Source organism: Sphaerodactylus townsendi, linkage group LG06 (assembly GCF_021028975.2).
Source record: "Sphaerodactylus townsendi isolate TG3544 linkage group LG06, MPM_Stown_v2.3, whole genome shotgun sequence".
NCBI lineage: Eukaryota > Metazoa > Chordata > Lepidosauria > Squamata > Sphaerodactylidae > Sphaerodactylus > Sphaerodactylus townsendi.
Window position 1 is genome coordinate 44,614,756 of NC_059430.1, and position 25,860 is coordinate 44,640,615.

At 41.5% G+C, this 25,860-nt stretch overlaps 2 protein-coding genes across 3 annotated transcripts in view; both read right to left on the bottom strand.

The window, feature by feature from the left end:
• UTP20 (UTP20 small subunit processome component) overlaps nt 1-11,525 on the bottom strand; it is a 63,944-nt gene extending 52,419 nt beyond the window's left edge. For both annotated transcript variants that reach the window (XM_048500637.1, XM_048500636.1), the window contains exons 1-9: nt 11,449-11,525; nt 8,771-8,949; nt 6,441-6,596; nt 5,377-5,465; nt 4,178-4,283; nt 3,344-3,494; nt 3,078-3,140; nt 2,493-2,651; nt 869-945 (exon numbers count right to left, since the gene is read on the bottom strand). In XM_048500637.1, the coding sequence (XP_048356594.1) occupies nt 869-945; nt 2,493-2,651; nt 3,078-3,140; nt 3,344-3,494; nt 4,178-4,283; nt 5,377-5,465; nt 6,441-6,596; nt 8,771-8,949; nt 11,449-11,475 (1,007 nt within the window). In that variant the 5' untranslated portion in view covers nt 11,476-11,525. The remainder of the gene's footprint in view (nt 1-868; nt 946-2,492; nt 2,652-3,077; nt 3,141-3,343; nt 3,495-4,177; nt 4,284-5,376; nt 5,466-6,440; nt 6,597-8,770; nt 8,950-11,448) is intronic.
• Nucleotides 11,526-14,198: 2,673 nt separating this feature from the next.
• LOC125434852 (small subunit processome component 20 homolog) lies at nt 14,199-22,912 on the bottom strand. The gene is made up of 10 exons (XM_048500640.1): nt 22,726-22,912; nt 21,934-22,014; nt 21,333-21,399; nt 19,870-20,002; nt 19,217-19,405; nt 17,811-17,892; nt 17,401-17,538; nt 15,777-15,932; nt 15,179-15,325; nt 14,199-14,351 (listed from the first exon to the last, which is right to left on the bottom strand). The coding sequence occupies exons 1-10, from the start codon at nt 22,885-22,887 to the stop codon at nt 14,253-14,255; spliced, it is 1,254 nt and encodes a 417-aa protein (XP_048356597.1). The 5' UTR covers nt 22,888-22,912; the 3' UTR covers nt 14,199-14,252.
• Between the last annotated feature and the right edge of the window lie 2,948 nt (nt 22,913-25,860).

A 25,860-nucleotide genomic window follows, 5' to 3' on the forward strand; every position in this document is an offset into this window, starting at 1 on the left:
GCATCTTCAGAGGAAGCAGGTGTGATCCTGTGCTTTATCTAACTCAGGGGTCTGCAACCTGTGGTTCTCCAGATGTTCATAGACTACAATTCCCATCAGCCCCTGCCAGCATGGCCAATTGGCCATGGTGACAGGGGCTGATGGGAAGTGTAGCCCATGAACATCTGGAGAGCCACAGGTCGCAGACCCCTGATCTAACTCAAGGACAATAAATAGTGTCAAAGGCATGTGATCACTCCAGACTTGATGTTCAATCTGAAATTCTTTCACATGTTCAAAGATTGACTGAGATATGTAGTCTGGGATACTGTTGCCACATGGTGATAGGTAGGTGAATTCACCAGCATGTTGAAATTTGGTGAGACCATTTAAATAGATCAAGTTGAACGAAAGTGCACAACTGAAATAGATGTACACCAACTTGGTTCACTGTTTTATCCTTAGTGCAACAGGGTAGGACAAGGGTCTGCAACCTGCGGCTCTCCAGATGTTCATGGACTACAATTCTCATCAGCCCCTGCCACCAATTGGTCATCACTAACTCCAGTTTTTTAACTCCAGCAGACCTATAGTAAGTACTGCCGCACGATGCTGCCTAGAAGAGGTCGCTTCAGGAGTACATGCAGCTTCTCTGGTTCTCTCCTTCATCCGGAGAAGCTTATGCAGCACTTTTCACACTTGAGCTTGAGCTTTGGTGTCTGGCAAAGCTAGAGGAAAGCCAGGTATAGTCACCCAGCACCATATTTTGTACCAGAAGTCAGCAAGCTATATACTTTCACTTTACTAGGATCGGGAACTAATTTCCCTGTCTTCCTCAAGAGATCTAACATTCCCAGCTATGCATATTTCCCAAGAAAAAATTACTTACGTTATGAACTCAATCACGGGATCCCACAAAGGGCTGAAGTTAATATAAAGCATTCCCAGTAAATAACGAAGAGGTACCTAAAATAACATTCACAGATTTCTTTTAAAAGATCCAAACAGAGTTAATCTTCATAAAAGATCAGCATAAAGATCATTCATAGGCATCCTTTCTCCCATCAGCTTGCTCCCGCATTCCAAAGCCCACAAAAACCCACGCTGTTTTAGGCTTTCAGCTGGTCTCTTTTATCTTGAATGATAGAATAGCATAGAGTTACCCATTAACTTCGTTCACAAACAATTCAGGATTTTGTGTATGTCCATCTATAATTACATCTAATAGCAAAGTGGTTGGCCCTCCTACCAATTATGAAAGCAGAAAAACCAAGTCACCCACGGGCAAAATAAGGGTCGCTACATATTCTAGAGCAGGGGTGTCCAACTCCAGCGTTTCAGATGTTCATGGACTACAATTCCCATCAGCCCCTGCTGTGACCAATGTGGCCATCAGCCCAATTGGCCATGCCAGCGGGGGCTGATGGGAATTGTAGTCCATGAACATCTGAAGCACCAGAGTTGGACACCCCTACTCTAGAGCATAAAGAAAATGATGAGTTTGCAAATCAATCAGAAGCAGAGGGGGAAGGGAATGCAAAACCCTGATAAAGAATGAGTATGCTCCAGAAGCACACACTGTTAACAGCAGATGACAGCAAATGAACTGGGGAGGGAATCCTATCCAAATACTAATCTTATTTTGAATAAACCCAGGGATAGAACATGAACCAGTGCGGAACAATTGACCCCATTTGAATAATACACAAAATATAAAATTGTACAAGTTTGCTAAAAAAAAAAGGTTTTTTTAACAAATTTTAAGGTACCGCATAACCACTAGCAAATCACAATTAAGACAAGTTCTCAATACCAAGGTTATTCCAATCTTGTAAAATCTACACAATATAAGCCAGCTTGAAAATGTGATTTACGAGACCCACAAACAACTCATTCTCTTGCATAGGGAGGCCTAAAAACCTTTTCACTCTGTGGGGCTGTGGCTCAGAGACTTTAAATGCAACCACAACTTCAATCAATAGGATCAGACAGCAGGTATTGTGAAGGAGCTCTGCAGGAGGCCGTGGATCTTCACTTCAGCCAGAGTGGATGATAGTTTGATTCTTTCTGAAAGTTATCTTAGTGACAACCTGTTGTTAAACTCCATGATTTCAACATAAACATGAAACTGCTCTGATGTCAGACCTTTTAGAAAAGGTAAAAGTTCCAATGTGACTTACAGCAATTAAAGGTTAAATAAGCTCACCTAATGGGTACACTAGATAGGGCCAATTTGTTGGTAGTCCTGCAATTATGGAACAACTTCCACCTGTACCCTCTCTTTGGTTCCCACCTGTACCCCTTCACTTTTGATCTTCAGAAGGCAGTTGAAGACAGTTTTATTTAGGACTGCATCTGAATAATTCAGGTTTTTTTTATTGCCAGTCCTAAATAGTGTTTTTAAATTGTGATCTTTTATGTATTTTTTATAATAGCTGTTTTATTTATATCGTAAGCTGCTTTGAGTTCTGCAAGGTAGAATGGAGGATAAAAAGTAAATAATGACATTTTACCTCCTGCAAAGGTCCCTCAGGGGTCAAAGACTGAACCATGTCATGCCTCAGCTTCCTTAAGTGGAGCAGTTTCTCACGATAATCATTGACGCTTGCTGGCACAAGTTCAGCTTGAAGCAATATGGCGAACACAGACTGTAGCTCTCCTGAACCCACATCCTTCACAGATTAGAGAAACATCGTTGCTGTTACAGGATGCCCTTAAACAAGTCAATACGCATTCATAACTTACATTGAGAAAAGAACCTGCTGGAAGTACAGGATCCAACATGACAATATGAATAAGAGAAATGGAAGGAGGCAAGAAAGCTGGTAAGCGGGGTATACATGAAACCAAGTGCTTACAACTGGGAGGGGAAAATACTATCCTTAATTTCAATGGGAGCCATTAATAAAAAAATTGTTACCAATTAAGAAGGTGGAAAAATATAACCGTATCAAATTATATATTTCCCCTACATTTTATTCAGAAATCACCGAGATCTAAATGGAAATTACACCTGAACCATATATTTCACATTCATACATTTGCACAACACCAAAACGCAGAGGTTTTGTGTATTAAATCACAAGTTGAAACATTACCTCATTTGATGTAGGAAGCAAGGTATCAAAATGACTTAAAATCCTTATTGTTAACAGCCGTACCTGTTATTAAAAAATGCAAAGTATCATGAAAGAAATGTAGTTGTGAACAAGGAACATTACTTTCTCTTTTTACTTGTCAAATTCAAACAAGACATTATAGAGGACAACTATATTCTTAGTTAAGGAATTCTACGTCAACAGTAAATAATGGCAGAATGGGAAATAAAGTGTGTTCACTGAGAAGAGGCTTATAAAACAATTACCTTGGAAACACTGCTTGAAATGTTACTGTGCAATTTAGAAAATAATTCCATCAGAGTCACTTGGGACAAATGGTCCCGGTAGCCACATAATCCTAATCTTGTATAATAAAGATCAGCCAAAAGCAAGGCAGATGGTTCTGAAGGAAAAGCACTGGGCAGGAAGAAAAAGTTGAAATCAGATACAAGAGCAAAAGGATGGAAAATAAAAGCAAAACCTTTACCTCGGTATTAGATCTGATGAAGCTGGGCAGACACTAATCAGCATACAATTAAGCCACCTTCATGAATGTTAGAAATAACGCTAAACATGTGCAGTGGCATACCTGCCTTCAAAATGAACCTTATTTACCTCATTCATACTCATGACCTTTCTTGCAGAAAATCTAGGAAGATTACTACTTAAAAAACAAAAATACTGCAAAAACTAGCAATTAATACAATAAAAAGGAAGAAAACTTTTAATACAAACGTTAATGCCAAAAAAAAACCTACCAAAAATCCTTGCATAACATGAAGGTCATGTGTTGCCATACCAAGTCTCTGTAATATCACACACAATAATGTAACTGTACAAACAAGAATTTGTTTCTTATAACTCTGTAATATCACACCATACAATTGTCCATGTATTGCAGAGGTTTCAAATGAAGCAAACTTCTGCTGGAAGATGTAATTACCCCATGCAGCAGTATCTTACTGTGACATGGCCAGCTCCCTTCTGCCAGAAAATGTAACTCCATGTACTCAGTTTACCAAATTCTATTATGAAATAATATATAAACAAGTAATCTTTGGATATATATTCCTCATATACCTCATCTCTTTGCTACATACCAGACCAAATTCTTTATGTGTTCCACAGGCAACAAGTGAAACACTTCCAATTCTTCTGACAAACTCAACAATGTTCTCACAGCTTGGCAGACCACAAACAAACTTCCTAAGGGAAAAGAGAACATAAACAAATCGTATATTAATTTACATTTGGTAAATTTCTCTTTGACAGCCTCTCTGACAGCCTTAAGTTAAGTAGCTACACAAAATGCAAAACCATTCATAGTGATACTCTACAGAACACAAAATACCAGAATTTTAAATGAAGATACAAAAAAGGTGCAAATGTACATGAGGGGATATTAAAGTGCACAGAACAGATTTCCTGTGCAGAGCAAAAAGCTCCCTTCTGTTTGCTAGGACATGAGCCAGTTGAACCATGGTACCATGGTCCTGACAATCTGTTTTTGTCACAGTCAGGTGCCAATTTTTACTCAAAGATACAACATGCATCTTTGTGCACATCAACAATACCAGTGACTAGCTGGTTCAATCATTCCCACTTAGCCACTCATGTTTAGCCAGGAAAGAGCCAGTCCATCTGCTCTAGGCTTTATCACCATGTTTGTACAGAGATTATTGTTCCCAGCTCATGGCTTGCCTTGAGGAACCTGTTTGACAAGCCCACAGAAGCTCTACAGCCTCCCTGCCACATACAAGGTTTCTGTTCCCTCTCTGCTGCTCTGGTAGGACACTTCAATAACCTGCTCAGGACCCAGGAACAGTCAGCCTATTGTGTCAGTCAGACCAGGACAGCAACAATTATATGGGACTTGACTTTCTAAGCTCTGTACGGATAATAAAAATATTTTTCATAAACTTGCGTTCCAAAGGGGTTGTCCAGCATGTAGTGTGTGTCTGTGAAAGAGAAGTGGAGGGTCTGTGGGCAAAGTTGTTTATATCAAAATGCAGGTCCTCCATTTGCTGGAGTTTGAATACTGATGCTGGCATTAATGGCAACTATGTTAAATACCAGTAGTAGTTTTGAAAATTTTATTCATACATTTCCTTACTGCAAAAAATATACTCTTTAAAGATTGTTTGTAAAAATGTATTTCTTTGATTTCTACTTTTCTCTCTGCTGTTACAAGCAACAGAGTCTGCGCTGACCCCACTACCATGGATTCTGTAACTCCGGCACAATTAACCTTAGGCACTTTTGTCCACCAATAGAGTGATGACTGAGAACAGGCACTGACCTTTGTGCAATTGTTCCTTGCCAACAGCAGCAAAGAGATACTCAGTGAAACTTTTAACTGCTGGAAGGATATGCTCCTTGACAATCGGTCTGTCAAAAACAGAAGTATAACTTAATCTGTACTGCATTTTTAAAAAGGTAAAGTGAAATCCAGGAAAAAGTAAAGCATATTGAAGCCTTAACTAAATGGGTCTCCCCGCCATTTTGCCTTGAGTAACTAGTGCAAGGTTGTATCAACAAGGCAGCATCAAAGCCATGCAAATAAGGAGGTACCAATTAAGTAATGCATAATCCAATAACAGCGTCCTAGGAGCGATTGCAACACTGCAGAGGATAATGGGATGCATCCATTAGATTATTCTGCACAAGAATTTATATTGCCATCCAAATCAGACATTTTAAAACCATTTAACTCAATGAGCTAAGAAGGGAGTAACTCTGTTTAGGATTGAACTAACAGTACATTAAAATGTCTTTGTTGCTGCTTCTGATCACTACTACCATCTGTCCTTCAAATCACAAGAAAAATTATGACTTTTATTTTCCAACCTATTTGGCTACAGCAGCCAACTTCACTATTTTCACAAGACCTATCAACTAATGATAGTAAATATGCAAATGTCATAGTTCTGGAAACAACTCTGTTCTTGACCTGTTCTAGAAAAAGAAGAAGAGTTTGGATTTATACCCCCCTTTCTCTCCTGTAAGAAGACTTAAAGGGACTTACAAACTCCATTCCCTTCCTCTCTCTACAACAGGCACCTTGTGAGGCAGGTGGAGCTGAGAGTTCTGAAGAACTATGATTAGCCCAAGGTCACCCAACAGGCTTCATGTATAGAAGAAGGAAAACAAATCCAGTTCACCAGATAAGTGTCCACCACTCAGATGAAGGAATGGGGAATCAAACCTGGTTCTCCAGATTAGAGTCCACCTGCTCTTAACTACTACACCTAGCTTTCCTATCTTTGAAGAGGAATAGTAATACTTCTGTAGAGATTTACAGAAATGGGACAGTACACAGTTTCTCTTTAAGTCAGATTAACTACTATACAGGAGATTATTTACCTTACATGTGGAAGTACAACAAGAGCTGCCCAAGCTTGGGAAAGATCAGCCGTGTATCTATTTTCTAGTAATTGAATACAAGATAGAATGTAATCCAACACTGTCTTCTGTTCTTTTTCTTCAGTCTTCTTACTTCTGAGCTGTCTTCTACTAGACCTGAAACAAAAATTGAACTTGTGCTGCACTAAAACTGCTTGCAGCTTTCTCCTATGACCTTGCAAAGTGGTGCTGTTTCAGTCATTTAAATGATACTTTATACCATTATATTTCTATCCCCAATAGGATATTCTTCTTCTCAAATAGTTTCAAAAGAATAATATGATAGCCCCAGGCACCTACCATCTTGGGGTTGATATGGAAGGATCAATAAAAATGTTGACCCAGCATGCACCAGCAGAAAAAAAAGTTAAATGCCATGCTACGCATTATTAGGAAAGGGACTAAAAGTAAAACACCAATACTGTGATGCCCTTATATGGCCTCATGGTATGCCCTCAGTTAGAATACTGTGTGCTGTTCTGGTTGCAAGGCATTGCAGAATTGGAAATGGTACAAAAGAGGGCAACTGAGATAATTAAGGGATGGAACACCTTTTCTTTGAGGAAGGCCTGGAAGAGTCTTGGACTTTTCAGTCTACAAAAAGACAGCTAAAGTGAGACTATATAAATGTTTATAAAAGTGTGCATGGCTGACAGAAAGCTGACAGAGAGTGCTTTTTCTCCTTTTTCCATGATACTAGAAATCAGGGAAATAGGCTCAGAACAGACTCAATAAGTAATTAAACTGTGGAATTCTCTGCCAGGGGAGGCAGTGGTAATAAGTGAGCACAGACAGCTTGAAGTGGAAGCTAGGACAGATCTCATAGGGGACAGGACTCCGTCAAATTGACGATGGACCTATGAGGGAGCCTCTTTCACAGGATGTCTTGTGGAACTGAGGTTCCCCATCTAGCTTATTGTCAGCAATACGGCCAATTGGCCATGCTGGTAGGGGCTGATGGGAATTGTAGTTCCTGAACATCTGGAGAGCCGCAGGTTCCCTACCCCTGAGCTATGGTGACTGAAGGTAGCCTCCAAATACAGAGGAAGCAAACCTCTGAATACAAGCTCTGGGAGGCAGCAGCAGTGGACCTTGGCCTCTATGCCCCATTTACCATCAAGGGCAACTGACTGGCTGTTATGTGAAACAGGATGCTAGACTAGATGGTCTGCTGATCTAATCCAGCAGCATTTTCTTAGGTTTTTAACCAAAAATTGGGCTCAGATTAGCAGTAAAAGCTCAGAAATAATCTATTCATCCCTCAAATCATGCATTTGAACTGTACCAATGGACGTGATGCACTACTGAACATATATCTGAACAGTAACTAAATTTACCAGCACACTGCTATCACTTTGCTTCAGGGGAACTTTATTCTTGACAGATATTTTCTTCTATTTAAACGCAGGCCTATTGATCTGGTTTTAGGACAGTTCAACTGATGGACTTAGCCTGTAACAATCACGTTCCTCTTTTCACTTTGCTCCCTGTCCTTCTAAATAAGCAGCCAATGCATACAGGTAATTAAAGTATACTTACCACCAGTGGTGGGATTCAGCCAGTTCGAACCAGTTTGGCCAAACGGGTAGCTAATTGGCTGAATCCCACCACCCCAAGGCAGGGCTAGTGAGGGGGCTTTCCAAGCCCTGGAGCGGCCTGGCAGCAAGGCGCCAGCTGCTCCAGGGCCCAGAAAGCTCCCTCCCTTGCCCTTCCAGGGGAGGGCAAGTGACAGGCCTTCTAGAGCCCTCAGCGGCCTGGCGACAAGATGCCAGCTGCTCCAGGGCTCAGAAAGCCCCCTTGCTTGCCCTTCCAGGGGACAGTGAGCAACAGGCCTTTTAGAGCCCCATTAGTGGCCTGGCAGAAAGGTCAGAAAGTCCCCTCGCTCGCCCTTCCAAGGCAAGTTGCAGCCTTCCCTCCCCTCCCCTCCCCCCCTCCCAGCCAGCCACATTCCTCTGCAGCAGCCAGATAAGTGGGCGGGGGGAACCGTTGGATAAATTAATAGAATCCCAACACAGCTTACTACCAAAGATCCCTCTAAGCGTTCTCTGGTGCTGTGGAGAAGTCCAAAAATGCTGCAGGAACCTGAGCCTCCCAGGAGAGCTCCTCCTGCTGGGTGACCTCTTATACGTGCAACAGCAATACAGGGGCTGAGCATCCATACATGTGCACAGCTTACGGGGAATGTTGCTTACCACTGAGGAATCAACCAATCACCTATACTTGTTAAAGTGCTTTGTCAACATCCTCAGCAACACTACGCACAGGGTTCCAAAGGAATCTCAGAGACATACCCTTGACATGGTTCCATAAAGATGAGGGGATATTTCTCAAATGCCATTGAACCCACAGTGGGAGGTTCTGCTTTTTCTAAGATGAGTTTGGCCAAAATAGCCAATGCCTCCTCCTGGACCACAGGATCATCCCCACAGATGCAATGCTCAGTGTACTCAAGGAGGCTGGGAAGGAATTGCTGAGAAGAAATATACACAACAGATGAGTTCATTTCCAAGGAGACAAGTAGCAGACCTGGAATGTATCAGAACCAGGAAAGCAGGATGTGTTTGGGCCAAGTTACCACAATACCAAGGCCATCTTTTAGTGCTAGCTCCTTAGCTAAATTAAGTACAGAATGCCAGAATCCTCTGAGGAGCAATGATTCAATATTTTCACGCATCTCACTTTCTGTGCATCAGACATATGCACTGAACTAAGATGCCACAATACTACTCACTAGTCTCCCTCTGTTACACAGTCCCACAGCTTCTGTGCAAAACCTCACATGAATTTAAAATTTCCCTCACTTCTATGTTCACCCCACTACCACCTTGGACAAAACCATCTTTGTTGCTCCTCTCCAATATCTCACTGTCTTCTATGACCAAAATTCAAGTAAGTCTCCCACAATCCAAGATAACACATTATTTCTTTAAATACAGACCACTTGAGAAAAACTTTACAAATTATAGCATAATTACTTGATTATCACTGAAAAATCATCATATGTTAAAAACTAAATTTGGTTCATACAAACAGCTTTATACATACTTTGCCTACATATATATGCTACAGATATATGCTACAGATATATCTGTATCTTTGCCTACATATATATCTTTGCCTAGATATATCTTTGCCTATATATATATGCTACAGATATATATGCTACAGATATATACAGATATATACTTTGCCTACATATACAGCTTTATACATACTTTGCCTCTTGAGAGAACTTGAAAAATGTATTTACATTTATAGTACATTTTACATTCAAAATAAGTTTCATGTTATTTTAAACATGAGCTCTGAGCCTTAAGATAGGAATACAATGGTTATTTATTTAGTTTCCTTGCTGTCTCTTCAGAGAACCTGATCTGTTTTAGAAGATGCGTACAAACACACTTCATTCATGTACCAAAATGTGTCTCGAGACCAGGTGCAGAGCAAAGGTATACATGCTATGAACTAAGAAATGCACAATTCACAAATGCACAAAGTTGACAGGTGGCCTTTGTCAAAAAATCTACACTCAGCTTCAACCTCCCTTCCCCTGTAGGGGGGAAATAATACGCTGCATATAATAATTATGCTGCATATAGATTATTAATATAATATACGTAAAGTGCTCTGAACGTTATGAAATTCTTTATGAATGCTAAGTGAATCTTCGCTATTCTACTACTAAGCAAGTCTACTACACACAGAACTAAAGTTGAGAGAGAAGTAATGAATAACACTCAGCAGTTACCTGTGCGAAAACCTTTGGGTACCAAGAGTTCTGTAAAATAAGCTTCACAGCTATTACCTTACTATAACCCTTGCAGCAACAACCCTGTAAGGCAGGATAGTCTTATCATTCCCATATTACAGATGAGGAGCTATAAAAGTGAAAGGGAGAATGGCTTGCCCAAGGCCAACTGCTGAGACTGCAGTAAAGACAAGATCTGAACCTGGGACTTGCTGGATCAGAGTTCATTTTTTTAGCCACCTCTCGCCACAAATTCAGAAATTCTCTTGGTCCCAAGTCAGTCCTCCATGAAAATCCAGTCGCCTGATCTACTCAAAGGTGAAATGGTCCCTGGGCTTCCATGCTGTTGGTACTGCTGTTGTTGATTCAGTTTTTATCCCACTCCTCCCAACAAAATCTCCCAGGGCTCCTCCTTGTGGAGTGGCTTTTAAGCACAAGTAAATTCCACAAAAGGTACAAGCTGGGGTCAGATATATAGTAGAAAAAAAAAATCTACAAAAATCCTGAGGGATTACTAATAATGGTAAATTTCTTTCTAAAAAAGTCTTCCTTGTTTGCTAAATTTGCGCTAAATTTTAATAAAACTTGACCAGACAGCAACAGAAGCCAGATATAAAAATCCAAATACTGGACAATGCAAAAACAGCACAGAGGCTAGTTAATAAGCGATCATTGAGCATTCAACCATAGGCCCAGGGGAACATCTCCTTGATCTTTACAAGCTCCCTTGGCCAGGAATCCTCAAATCTAATCCAGTCCCAAGTCCAGGGGCCAGGGTCTCACTCTGGATAAGTGAAAGTTCCACTCAGCCAGGCTGGTGCCAAGGCTGAAAAAGCCCTGGATCTGGTTTAGGATAGCCCAGTATGGCTTGGGCCAGGGATCACCAGAAGGCTGTTCCAGATGAGCACAGCACTCTTTGGGGGATATTTTGGGAGGGGCGGCCCCAGCGTTTACACAGCAGTACATATAGAATTTTTTTGAAGCTACAAATCTGAAAAGGTTTCAATCCAGTCAAGTGTTTTCCTTTTGCTGTTGGATTTGTATCCATCCTGACACAGGAACGGGCAATTCAAAGCAATTTCTAGATCAAATAATTAGATATATAACTCCTATAGTAAAATTCCCAGCATCCCTACAGATACCACCATTTCTCCATGCCCATTCACATGCCCACAGTGTCCATCTGCAGGTTGCTTAAGAAAAGAGGAGCATTTCACCTACCTTTTCAAATAGTTCCATTACGAACATACATTTTGAAAAATTCAAAAGAGAACGCCTGTCAAATCCACCTTTGAAGACCTATTTTAAAAAAGCAAATGAAAACCTTACAATGGGATTTCTCCCCCGAGTCCCTGGGAAATTAGGGAATGGATCTGAACAAATGTTTTTTACAGTCAGAAGAATTTCCTACTTCTCTCCTGTGGCAGCCCAAAAATGCCTCCTGAAATCCTGATCCTGGGAGAGAGAGCCCCCACCCCAAATGTGGGAATTTTTGCACGTGCAAAAGTGTTAGTATGAATGCAAATCAGAGGTGCATCGGGGGGGGGGGGGGGATGGCGCCCAGAGACAACTCTTTCTCTGGGCAATCCCCAGAAGGTGGGGCTCAGGGGTGGGGCCCCGCCCCGAGCCCCACCCCCTGGCCTCTGTACTGACCAGCTTTTGATAGCACAGAGGATGGGGCACCCCTCTCCCCCCGGCAGGCCAGCTCCTGCTCTCCCCAGGCCCTGGGGAAGGCAGAAGCTGGGATGCAGAAAGCCCAGAAAAGCGGAGCCCCACTTCCCACTCACCCGGAATCCCCCCCCCCCCCAGAGGCTGGCTCCTGCTCTCCCCAGGGCCTGGGGAGGGCAGAAGTTGCCCTGCAGGGAGCCTGGGAAGGCTGGGCACCACCACCGCCCACCGCGGAGCTCACCCCACGTCCCTGGAAACTGGCTCCTGCTCTCCCCCAGGGCCTGCAGGGAGGCCGAAAGGGGGCAGAGTGCAGCAGTGGGTGGCTCAGGTGCACACCGTTTCGTAATGTTGGGGGATGGCCAGCACCCCCCAACTTGACCAAAAAGCATGTCCCCATGTCCCTAGGATGGTATGCCCCTGATGCAAACCCAGGAAATGCCAGTTCTGGCCCATAGTTCTAAAAAAAGTTCAAATGTTGACTATTGCCAACACTAGAAATATACAGATCAGGGACAGCATGATACATAAAATTACATAAAGGATCATACGAACCATAGGCTTTAAAAAGGCTTTTGTATGGAGATCAAGAGCTGATTCCTATGGTACATTTTATCTTATAGGGGCATCAGACAAAAAAAAATGACAAAAAGTTGAATTGAACATGTGCACTCATTCTCAACAAGACAATTCAAGTATATGAAGTTATATGTGAGCAGACTGACATGGTCCATCTAACCCAGGTAGTAGCAACTCTTGAAGGCTTCAGAAAGAAACCTTACCCTGATGGTAAAAGACTACACTGAAAAGACAGGAATTTAACTCTGGCACTTCAGTCACTAAGTATTCAACTATATCCATTCCCCGCCTTACACATTTAACTGACTGCACCTTGACAGGATTAAAGAGAAAAACCTGAAACATTTACCTGGGATTCTGGTCAGAAAGTTTGATTCTTAAGCTGTCATGCCCCCACAGAGCCTTTGGTTATTTCCCCTTTAAGATTTAGTTTCCCACAGTCTGTATGGTTTTGCTTTATTGTTAAGTCTTCCATGGGAGAGTATTTTAGTTAGTCCCTGCCCCTTTAAGACTTTTCCCAGTAGGCAATTTCCTTTCCTAACCCAGCAACCCTCGGTTTTAGTTTAGTCAGTCTGTCTCAACGAGGTGCTAAGGGAAGCTGGAGTCCATTAATATTCCTGATGTCCATATATCTATATGGTGGTCTAAAGAGAAGTCCATATGTTTATATGGTGGTCTAAAGAGAAGTCCATATGTTTATATGGTGGTCCAAAGAGAACAAGCCAAGTTTATCATCTGTTAGAGCAAAGACCAAGACTTCAGAGGTGTAAGGAAGCAAGAGACACTATCTGAAAGCAGCCAGAAAAGGACAAAGTCTGCAGCTTCTAACATCTTGAAGACAAGCAAGTACTCTGATAGTTAGGACTTAAAGATGAGGAAAGCTAAGAGTCTCTTGTTTTCCTCTCTCATTAATAAGAAGCCATTATAAGTGAATCCTGTTGAAACTGAAGCTTTGTTAGGTTCTCCCCTTTCTGTCCCAGCCAAGAACAGGGAACCTCCAACAGAGTCACTTGGGGGGGAGGGGCAGAACATAAGCCATGACCAGAGATCAGAAGAAAACCTAGACAAATTGCTGGAATAGTCATGAACAGATCTCCATTGCATTTTTAATTCTTGTATAGTTGCAGCAGAGGTCCCTAATTTAGACTGGAGGCCCAGTACAGAGGGAGAAAATTTAACTAATTTCCCCTGTGTCATTTTCTCAGCCACATATACCCCCACCCAATAGGAAAGCATACAGTTTGCCTACATGGTCTGGGGCAAATAGTAGTTCCAGGTTAGGAAAGCAGCACAAAGGGAAAGCGTTATCCCTTTCCATCATGTCACATCATCTGTTGCAACCAGGAGGCAATAACTGATCAGTTTGCGATCCATGTATGGATCTTCACAACCTTATCTGGTTTGGCCTTCAAATGTTGGTCAATTATGTTCGTTTATGACAAAAATGCACTATTATTATACTGTGCTGAATATTTCACACTCACACACACACACCCCCACACACACACCAGAAAAAGTATGGTTTCTCCTTCCTCCAGCAACCAATACAGGAAGCCCAGATCTCTATATCATAAGAAGGGATAAATGCCAATTACCTCATTTAAAAAGTCATTCTAGATTTCTGTGCACCCATCTATACCCTTCCCCACAAAAGATGAGAGCAACACACTTCCAGACCATTAGCATAATGGTTCAACACAAAACTTCGGGACTCTTGAGCTACCTTCTTCCACTTGCTCTCTTTGGTCTGTAAAGAATCCATTTAACAATGCACAGCATTCTCAGCAGTGTATGGAGCAAGGTGCAGAAATGCACTCTGGGAGGAGAGTATTACGGCAGGGAACTGAGAGGTCAGGTATGCTTGCCAACTGTATAAACGTCTGTGGAATTAGAGGAGGAAGTACTATTAAAATAAGACTTTGAAAATCTGGCAGAAAAACATCTCTGGAACTGTTTATTCTGAGCTTCTCCTTTTCTTCATTTCCCCTACAATGAAACTCATACTATAAAATAGTCCAAGATTCTAGAATATTCTTAAATGCTCTAAGGCTTGCAAGCCATCTCTAAAGCTGCCTTTAAAAGCCCTTCATTTTGTGGCTTGAAATTCTTCATTTTTTAAACTGAAACGACTGTAAGAGAATAAATATAAAAACATTAGCAAAATATATTTATTTTAATTTACTTCCATACTATGTTCTGACACACATACTGATTTACAGTACAACTTGGTAGAGTGTGGAGGAGGAGCACATTTACATTTTTCTTTTCAAAATTTGGAGATTCCTATGACTTTATGAAACCAGGAGGGCTAGAATTTGATTAAGAGAATTAGTCAGAAGATAGCCAGAAGATTACCATATGTAATATTTAATTAGATTTAGAAACAAGCACATCCCTAAATCCTTTTGTTCATTCCACCTTTGACCTCCTTCCACTCCCACTACTTGAATATGGTGTGAAGTAACACAACAATTTAACAGAAGGAACAGTGTTACTGTAGGAAGATAAATTTATCTAGTCCTGGACAATTCATCCCATGATGTGGAAAAGAACAACTTCCATTCTTTGTCCAAACCATTTTGCTCTTAGACTTTGATATAATCAGCAAGAGAAAACTAAATAAAGCACAACCAATCATCCCAGTTTGCCTCTTCTCCTACATCTAATGCTTATGATCCACCCTAGCAGGAGAAGCAGCTCAGCCCACCTTACAAACTTCTTCAGGTTGAGGTATTTTGGATCCATGTGCATAGTCTATTAAGGTAAAATACACTTGCAGTATCCTTTCAATCTGCTCAGAAGCGTCACAGCAGTTGTCCTTGGTGATCTTCTCTTGCAGTGTGACTACTGATTCCTATTTTATATAAAAAATAAACAGCAAGTCAACAACTACCTCACTGCTCCACAGATTTTTAAAAGTACAAAAACTGTTTCTAAGAATCCTGAAGTTGTGCTTAAAAAAAATGATTTCCTCCACCCGCTGCTTCCTGTAAAAAATATATATTTTCCTTTATTACGATAAGTAGCTTTTACAACTTCTTTGAAACCGTATGTGCCAAAGCTACAAATGAGGAGCCTCATTTATGTAGCACTATTTTTCTACCTATTTCCACAGGATTATCATAGCAGAAATAAATGTGAATCTTGCTCAGGAATATACATCAGACTACTGCACAGAGTGGCTTATTCCACAGTCACCAATACTGGAAGGGCAGTCCTGGATGCTTTCTCTCTCAGCACACGAACACAGTCCTTTGGGTTGGGAGAGAAGAGAACCCTTTGCATTCCTGTCAATGACAACTTACCTGCAAGCATCTGAATAAAACATCAAAATGCTCTCTGGAAACAAAACCGGCAGCAGACTTCACCATGGATTTGAAAGCCTCTTCAACAGAGATCCAAGGAAGGGCAACTTCTGTTTCTGTAACTGGGCCCATCTTTTTCAGAATTAATGTGATAGCCTGTGTGAAGAATTACATATGCCTCTTCATTTATTTTTTTAAAAATCTATCTAGCACATTGGCTTGCAAATCAGGTTAAAATTCATAAGCACAAGAGACCTAGCATTCAAAAAATAGGAAAGAACGATACAAATTTTAACAAGCAACATACACCTTGAGTATCAGCTACAGCCATAGGAACCTGCTCTGAATCAGTGTGACGTCTGAATGCAGGTTTCCCAACACACTGTTTGTGAGTGGATGTTAAAATGGGATCCTAAACCATGGCTTGTATCAACAGTGGTCTGCTACAGAATCTGAAAACTGAAATCCCAGTCTGTTCAACAGCTTGACCTCTCTCAGCATAGAAAGAGGGAAGCACAGACCAACAAGAAAGTCTGTTTCATCTGAATTCAGCTATGCTATGAATGGTACTTTGTCAAGACCTGATCCAAAGCAGTAAACTGAAAGTAAGCTCATTAAGTATATAAGGGCCTAATGTGCAAGGCTCTTTGTAAATCAGCCACAAGGAGCACAATCCAATTTGGCTGGAGAGGGGAGGGTAGCGTGCTATGGCTGCCAGAAGAAGTGCAGCGAAAGCAGCAATGTACAGCCTCCAAAGTGACTTCAGGAAGTGGAGAAGGGAGGAAAACTTGAAATCCCTCCCACTGCCTGAATCGGCCCATTGGTGCCAATGATTTACACTGCACTTTTGTGCAGCATTAAGTCCAAAGGGCTGGGGGCCGGTGTTTCCGGGCTGAAATGCCAGTGGAAGCTGACTAACATCAGCTGCAATCCTAGGAACATCCCTGCCCCGAACAGCAGCCCAGACTTCCAGGTTTTGCTGCCACAGAGCTGAGGGGTGGTCAGCTGCTAGTACATCCACCCTTTGCACTGGTGGAGGGAGCAAACACTCTCTGCCACTCCCTCTGAGCATTCAGCCCCCTCCATCTGGATTGGGCTGGGCATCATGTAATCCATAATTTTCTATAATTTTCCATTTACTTCACATATTCTGTAATTTTCCATTTTCCATTTCCATGCGGCTGGCCTCCACTAGGGCCAGGGCTTTTACGGCCCTGGCCCCTGCCTGGTGGAATGCTCTCCCACCCAAGCTGGTCCGGAACTCCCGCTTGGGACTCCAGAACGAGTTCCATGAGGGCCTGCAAGACTGAGTTATTCCACCGGGCTTTTGGGGAGGCCGGCTGCTGATAGGTGCCCATTAACAACTGAGATCCGCTGTTCCCCTCTCAGAGGAGTTGAGGAGTTAATGGTCGAACGCCATCTGTTTTTAATTGATTATGAATTTAGAACGCTGCATTTTAACTGATGAATTTTAATATTTTATTTTGTTTATCTGCTTGTTTATATTATGTTGTAAACCGCCCTGAGCCCCTTGGGGGAGGGCGGTATAAAAGTGGAACGAATAAATAAATAAGTAAATAAATACTTCATTCATTCAAAACTTTACTACATTCAAAACACTTACCTTTTCTGCACAGGAATGAAACATGTTTCTGACACCTTTGCACATTGCAAAAAGTAACTGCCCCACTCCTTCCACTTTTTGTGGGTGCTCTCCGAGGTCAAGGAACATTAAATTTAAAAGAGCATTTTGATCGGAAACCTACCAAAAAATTTAAAAAGTATAAAACTTTATTAAGAGTAAAATGCACGCTATTGAAAGTCAAGTAAGAAATCCCAGTGGAACTTCAGTTTTGCACATGACATTGCTAACTTGTTGCAAAATACATAAATGTCCCAGGGAGGGCGGGTCAACAATTTATGCAACATAACTCACTAATTACATTTTCAATAGACACATATGATTGCACTGGGAATCTTTTTTCTCTCATTAACTTTCATTCTTCCCTGTTCCCATGTTCCCATACCACCTACCTTTCTCATCAGAAAAGTGAAGCTTTCTGCTGCAAAATTCCTGATATGTTGTTTGTGGTGGGCCAAAAGGGTGCTGTACAACCTGTAAATACAACAGGGAAATCTAAATATTTAACGTTAGAATAAAAGTCACACAAAGACAATTCAATTATACTTCTTGGAATCCATCATTTTACCCAAAGCAAGAATTTTAAACATATTTATTATTCTGATCTAGGCAAACTCATGGCAAGTTAAGGTTCACAGATGAAAAACTAAAATTAACTACATTGGACCTTGGGTTGGTTGAAAATCCTCCAATGGATCCTAATTTTGGCTGTCAGTTATAGAGAAAACCACAACAAAACTTGCTTCTCCAGTTGTCTCAACTGAATTCTTCTCCGCAGATCACACTGACTACTGTATGTCCACAGAGACCCCTGTGAGGTCTGACCTATTTTGGTGGCAATCTGATGATGGCAGGCTGCAACATTTGCCAATACCTACTGGTAATGCCCAGTAATTACCAATATATTTCAGCATGCTGTCTGCCTGGAGTGCTGGTCCCTGCCTCAGCAAAGGGCATCTGACTATGTGACCTTGCAGCCTCTTCCAGCTTGGAAAATCAATTCCATATTAATTAATGTAACACCTGAACTGGAAGGGTCACCACGGATTACCATGTAGTTAACATCAAGACACGATATAAAGCCAGGGTCCCCAACCCTTTTGAGTCAGAGGGCACCTTTGGAATTCTGATACAGAATGGTGGAATTCTGATACAGAATGGAATTCTGACACAGAATGGCTGCCTCAAGAAGTAGAGCCACAGGGGATGGAGCCAGCCACACAATGGCTGCCTCAGCTTACTTTCAGTCAGATAGTAAAGATCCTTGTGCTGTGAAGGCAGCTACTGCCAAGGCAATGTTTTGAAAAATCAGCACAGTCAAATCTCAATTTGAAGACTTGGTGGGCAAAAGGCCTCATCCACTTTCTAAAAACACTCAGTGGGAGCCACAAAAGACATCAGCAAGCCCCATGATGCCCATGGGCACAACATTATGGACCTCTGATATACTGTAAAAGACTCCATGCCTGGAGCCTTCCTTACCTTCTTTAGAAAACTTCACAGAAAAAAAAGAAGACACATTCTCCCCAAGCAATTCATTCCATTTTGCTGACCTATTCATACTTAAGGAATTGCTAACAAGTTCATACAATCAAGGCAGCACACTATCACATTTTTTCCAACAAAGTTGAAATTTTCTAAATAAATATTTGTAACTGAATAAATAAATCATTTTCTGAATAAAAGGACCAAAAAAAAAAGTTTTCCACTCCAGCCCACAGAAAAAGCGTGCAAATGATGTACAAGATTTCTGTTTTGGTATTCTATTCATATTTTTAGGCAAATCTATAAAGCTTACCCATAAATGTTGGACATGTCCTTGACCATTAGCCTCCATAAGTATTTGTAAAGATAGGAAAGGGAGGTGAAGGCCCATTCTAGCAGCTCAGTGTCCTGAGTGTCCAATAATTTTGTAATGGACAGAAAAAAGTCTTGAAAGTGAGGATAGAAATCTGCCTGTAGGTCACGTGCCAACTGAACCACCAAACTGTAGGATGAAAATGTCCATGACAACATATAATTAAATTCACAAACTGAACAGTACTTATGAGCACCTCTGGAAACACATCTCATCGTCGCAAAATATTTTAAATCTGTGTAACATAGTCCTATATTCAACTTCCAAGGTACATCACACACAACACCATGTCACCACAGTTTTGTGAGTCACACACAACTACTGTTATTTCCACTTGGAAAAGTAGAGTCAAGGTTTACATCTCAGGGCATTTTCAATTTTGAAAATTTCTCAATAACAAAAATATTTTAAAGCAACATGCCCAACTGCACATATAGATTTAAGAGATCAATAAGCAGCACTCTAGAATATCAAAAGAGAAGGCTTCAAATATCACTACCACAATATTCTTTTTTCTTCTGGGAATGTATATTATTGGTCTTGTTCTGTCCCCCACGAAAAACTCAGAAAATATATTTAAAGCTTCTACTTACTCCAAAAGGGGCTGAAAAGCAAGACTATTTTTCAACTGCAGGTGAGTTTTCAAGCTTTGTACAATATAATTCTGATAATATACTAGTTGGTTGAAAGACTGGCATTTGTTGATGACTTCCCTGTAGAATGTCACTGGGGAAAATAAGATAATTAAAATATCAATCTCAGTAAAGCAGTCATGGAATTCCAAAAACCATCAATTCTCTGACTACCCTCAAACACCAACTAACTATTGTTGTTCTAAATTTACACCTGGGTTAGGGCACAGTAAGGGGGGTGGGAAGCAGCATAATTCTCCTCCTGATCATGTTAACTTTCTGTGGCTTTTAAAGCGTTCGGCAATCAGTGCCAAATATGTACATGCACATGGAAGTCCTAATAATCAGGTCCATGTATATAAACTCCACAAGCTAATAAATGTGCATTTTCCTTCACAATCTCACAAAACGAGTGGGGGAAATTTTTACAGCTTCCGGCTTAGTAGGCATTTGCCACAAAAGGTGATTCAAACACAAACTCAAAAGGCAGACTTTTTCTAGGGTACCTCCAGTGTATACCGTAGACATAAACTGCTTATTTTCCAGGATGTGTGTATAGTGTAAATTTCAACAAGTATTAACATGCTATGTTTGGTTTGAAGACAATACATTATTAGCTAAAGAGTTTGGTGTTTAGTGCCAGGATGCTGAATGGTTGATCAAACATACCTCAGGTTCCAGCGCAACTCATAACAGGGCAACCGGCCTAATAGGAGCAAGATTGCCAACCCTAGGTTGGGAAGTTCCTGGAAATTTTGGAGGTGAAATCTGTGAAAGGAAGTGTCTGTACAGGAACTTCAGCAAATATAATGACATAGAGTCCACCTTCTGTAGCAGCCATTTCCAACAAGGGAACTGATTTCTGTTGTTTGGAGAGCAGTTATAAGTCCAGGGAATCTCCAGGACCCACTTGGAGACAGGCAACCTTAAGCAGGAGTGTTCTGATCCAAAATGATACATTTAATTTACTTACTACCACATTTATTTTCTCATTTCAAGTTGCTTCCAAGCTATAATTCAAGGTGCTAGTTTTAACTTTTAAACCTTTCATTGTCCACAAATAAGGACTGTATCTCTCCACAGGAATCTACACATCTGCTAAGATGTGGCTACCCAGCAAGATTTCTACTGCCCTCTATTCTCCAAGGAAAATATAATAAATGGCCAGATCTAGAGCCTTTCCCACTGCAGTGCCTGTTGGAGGAAAATAATTTCCCAGAGACGGGTGGAATAGATAATTCTTTCTCAAGTCACTAAACCTCTTTTCCATCTAGCCTCAACATTAGCTGGTTTGGTCTGAAATAGGTACAAACCCTTGGCTTCAACATTCATTTACAATACAGCTTTAAGAACTCAGAAATGTGCCACATCTTAACAATTCACATCTTAACCATGCCAAATACTTTGGGGAAATATATATATACCAAAATGCTGAGTGAGGTTCAGCTCTCTCCATTTCTCAAGTCCTTCATGAAAATAGGTTTCAACCTCCTAGCAAGATTAAAAATAAATATTAGTCAAAGTATACACACATGAAGCATCTCAGGATTAATCCTCCAAATAATAACTACACAGTCACCTTATATAAATACTACAAACTCATCTGTCCATGTGATATTATTCATATACCACAGCAGAAAAAAAGTAAAATAAGGATACCAACCAGAAAAAAAATGAAGCATGGGATGAATCCTGTCCCTTGGACAAATGTCTTAGATAGCCAGACTATCATCTTTCTCATACGATAAGCAACTAACACACTGACATGGCAAACAAGTCTAAGCCAGAGACTGTCTAATCATTACTAGTACTAGCAGAGGTAGCCTGAAGGGTGGGGGGAAGAAAAAGCAACCTCTGCACTAAACCAGCAACAACATCTGCAACACACTCACACACATCATTACAAATTCCTTTTCCATCAGGAATTTCCTTTCAGGAAGGCAGTAGCTAGAAACACTTTAACATATACATGATCTTTAACTAGAGCACAGAAATAGAAATTCTAAACAAGTACATTATCCTTACTTCAGCATAGCTCCCTGTTCGGTCAATGCGATGGATGATATCAATATTTACATTGCTCAGTCGTTCTGAGAAGGTAAGAAACTGCAAGAGAAACACAGTAACACCCTTAAAAGAAAGTTGCCAATTTTAACTTAAGTTTTACCTTTTAAAATATTTTGTACACAATCACCAAAAATCAAATTAATGAGATTCCTCCAAAATTTACATGTATTTAGAAATGTCATTTAGTAGCACTTTTTTGCACTGTGACAGAACCTTCTGAATCCAAGATTCACACAGGTTACAGCATGCTGGATCATGCCACATGTCCTAAATCTTAGAATAACATTCTTTCTCATCCCAATATCGGTGCAAAAAATGCTCTGAGCAAATTAAACAATTTGTTCATTCATTTCACTGTTAGAGGTAAGCCGTAAAATGAATAGTAACTCCAACATACTTGCACATCTAAAGTTATACGGATCTCACAAAAAAACCTTAATTTTGGGGGGAGAGTGGCATATGCACACAATTAATATTTTTATTGACCTTGGAGACTAGGCACAGAGGAATCTTGGCACAAAAGGTTTTTTAAGGTACTAGGGTCATCTACAACTCATTTGCAAAAGGAAGCCAAAAATTGCATTGTATTTTAATTTAATTAAGTCTCAAATCACCTTCAAACTAATATCCTTCTGAAAAAAAGAAATACTCAACTTTCAAACAACATCGGTAACCTGGATTTTTAGAAGATCAAAGTTCTCCCTCAACCCCCACAGACATCTGGAAATAATGCAACTTTCTGCATCTTACCCTGTACGTGTTCTCAGATTTGTGAGAAGAAGATTTTGTTTTCATGTTTCTGAAGACCAGGGGAAAAGCAAACGCTTTGTGTGTAACAGAGTGACGCGGAGACTGTATATTAAGAAGACCACCGAAGGCAAGTCTATTCACCAAAGCGTTACACAAACACATGCGACGTATCAATGGGGGCAGCCATGTTGGCGGAAGGATTCTGGGATGCAAAGCTGATCACGTGTGGTCGCAAACGGGAGAAGAGGCATTACCTACCAGCCCGCTGCGGTTGGCGCCGTGGAGAGGACGTTCGCTTTTGCCGGTTGTGCTGTTGTTCTTGTTCAGATGAACTACTCCCGAAATAATTAACTTGGCAAGACAGCCACGGGGCCAAAGCCATGCAACGGGAAACCAAGTGGTTTCTAGCTTGTATTTTATCCCCCTGTAGGTGAGGCTTATTATTTCCCCTTTTTAGTGACCTTTTCGCCGCCCCGTTCTTAAAAATCATAATTTCATTTGTTGGAACACTTCAAGTATTCCTTTTTGAGCAGAGAAATTAGAAAACGTTTGCGAAGCCCTTTTGTTGCCTTGATTATTAGGGATTGTCGTTAAAAGTGTCTGAGCTTATACATCCTGATAAATAGGATCATGATAAACAGCTTTGTTTGCATACTTTATTAAGTTTTACAGATGCAGATAAGCCTGCATTTTTGTCTTCTCCGCGGCATCTTTTAAAGAAGAGAAAAGAGCAGAACGATGGTTGAAGCAAGTGTGCATTGGCGTAGGAGGAAGGCATCTCTAGTTGCTTTCCCACCAACCCACACTGTCCTCAGATCAAATATAATAAAATATTTCCTAGTGCTTTGAAAAGCCGTCCAAACTCTGGATGCTTGAGGTACTGAAATTAGTGTGCTGGAAGTAACTGGAAAGAATAGACTGGAAAAAATCTAGTAATTCAGAAGTAATGTCCTTCATGTCATGTGTAAACTGAAAGAATTTTGCAGAACTGACTTGTCATTGTCAAAGAGGAAAAAAGCATGCAACAACATGTGGCTGAAGTGTCAGAGTACGATCTGAGAGGCCTAGGTTCAGATCTCTGTCTGGTATGGAAACTTGCTGAGTGACCTTGGGCTAGTCACTCTCAGCCTTACCCATCTCAGAGGGTTGCTGGGAGAATAAAATGGAGGGGAGGAGAACAAGGTAAGCCACTAACCATGCCCCCCAACACACTAGAAGAAATAGCATAATAGCTGATACAGCCATGCACCCCATAATATGGTCACTGCTGTCTGCATGCAGATCACAGAGGGATCCAAAGGAAACAACATAATCATTGGAAGAAGCATCATGGTATTACTAAGGTGTCTGTTCTAGGAAGCTCCCCAGATGCATGTTAGAATCCTTTTCTAAAACCATATTCACTTTTGCCAGGTGCATGCACTCCAGTCACAATATCCACATTCTTCAAAATCTTACTAAGCAAAATCTTCCCCAGCAGAACACCCAAGTCTCTTCCTACACAGCGGTGTAGGAAGGGCTAAATCAAAGGGTGACAGGGTTCAATCAAGGGAAATGCAGGTACTGCAGCAGCAATAGGAGAATGCATAACTGCAGTTACAAAGGCATTCAACTGTAGTGTAGTGGTTAAGAGCAATGGAATTCAACCTGGAAAACAGAGGTCGTTTCCCCACTTACCTGCTGCTGTGCGCTACTCTCCCCAAGTAGCGTGGGGTCCCCCGGCACTCCCCACTACAGGGGCAGCGACAACGCAACCGCCCTGACGCTGCCGCTGTCGGACCCCCTCAGCGTGCGTCATTCCTGGCACTCCTCAAAACGGCGCCTTTTGCCCGGGAGCGCGCCAGAAATGACGCGCGCTGGGAGTAGCGCACAGCAACCTTTGGTCGAGGTAAGTGGGGAAACGACCAGAGTTTTATTGCCCACTCCTCCATATGAAGCCTGCTGGGTGACCATAGACTAGTAACACTTCTCTCAGCGCCACCTACCTCACAAGCTGCCTGTTTTGCTGAGAGCAATGGAATGTGATTGTAAGCCTCTTTGAGACTCCTTAATGATAGAGAAAAGCAGGGGAAATAGCATTCACCTTCTTCCTGTCACCTCCATAAAAGCTTACTGGTGAAAGGCATTCATATATCAGGCAAAGGCCATGAATCTGAATTTTATTAAGGGGAATGTTGGCAAGAATACATTCCCCTTAGCTCAGCTTTTGGTCAACATTACACCCAGGAACAGCAGTGTACCCTTTCTCTGGACTTCCCATTACCAATGTCCCTCATGTATATTCCAAAAAGTGTGCTTGGCATGAAGTCAGAGAGAGAAAGAGCCATACATGCTCTCAACTGAGCTCTTGCTCTCCTGTCTGGGGTTTAAATAGTGTTTAAAAGCTGTGATTGGCTAAAGACTTACCTGGTATCTTAAGCTGTGCCATGGATTCAGCTTGGGGTAGGAGGCAGGGAGGTGACTCTTGGTTACTCTAGAGCAGTGGTTCTCAACCTTCCTAATGCCCCAACCCTTTAATACAGTTCCTCATGTTGTGGTGACCCCCAACCCTAACATTTATCCATTTTACAGATGGAGAACACTGATGCAGAGAGTCTTAGGTGACCCCTGTGAAAGGGTCATTCAACTCCCAAAGGGGTTGTGACCCATAGGTTGAGAACTGCTGCTCTACAGATATTATGCATATAATGTTATAATAAGCCCCTCTCCTCTCCTGAAAAGCCCATGACGCCACACATTTCTGTGCTGCCACTGAGGTTACCATAGTCCAGCTTCCATATATCTCCTAGGGCGTTTCCCCACTTACCTTTGCTGCCCTTTGCTGCGTGCTACTCTCAGCGCACGGCATCTCTGGTGCGCCCGGGCGCTGTTTCGAGGAGCTCCAGGGATGCCGCGCTCTGAGGGGGCACAAGAGCGGCAACGTCAGGGCGGCTGCGTTGTGGCAGCCCCTGTAGTAGGGAGTGCCCTGGGACCACACGCTACTTTAGGAGAGTAGCACAGGGCTTAAGGTAAGTGGGGAAAGGGCCCTACTTATACAGACATAGGGCTTAGTTGGCATTCTAAGCTATTAAGAGTCAGGGTTTAAGATTGTTCTCTTATAAAGGTGTAAATAGAAGCAATCCATTGCAGTAACAG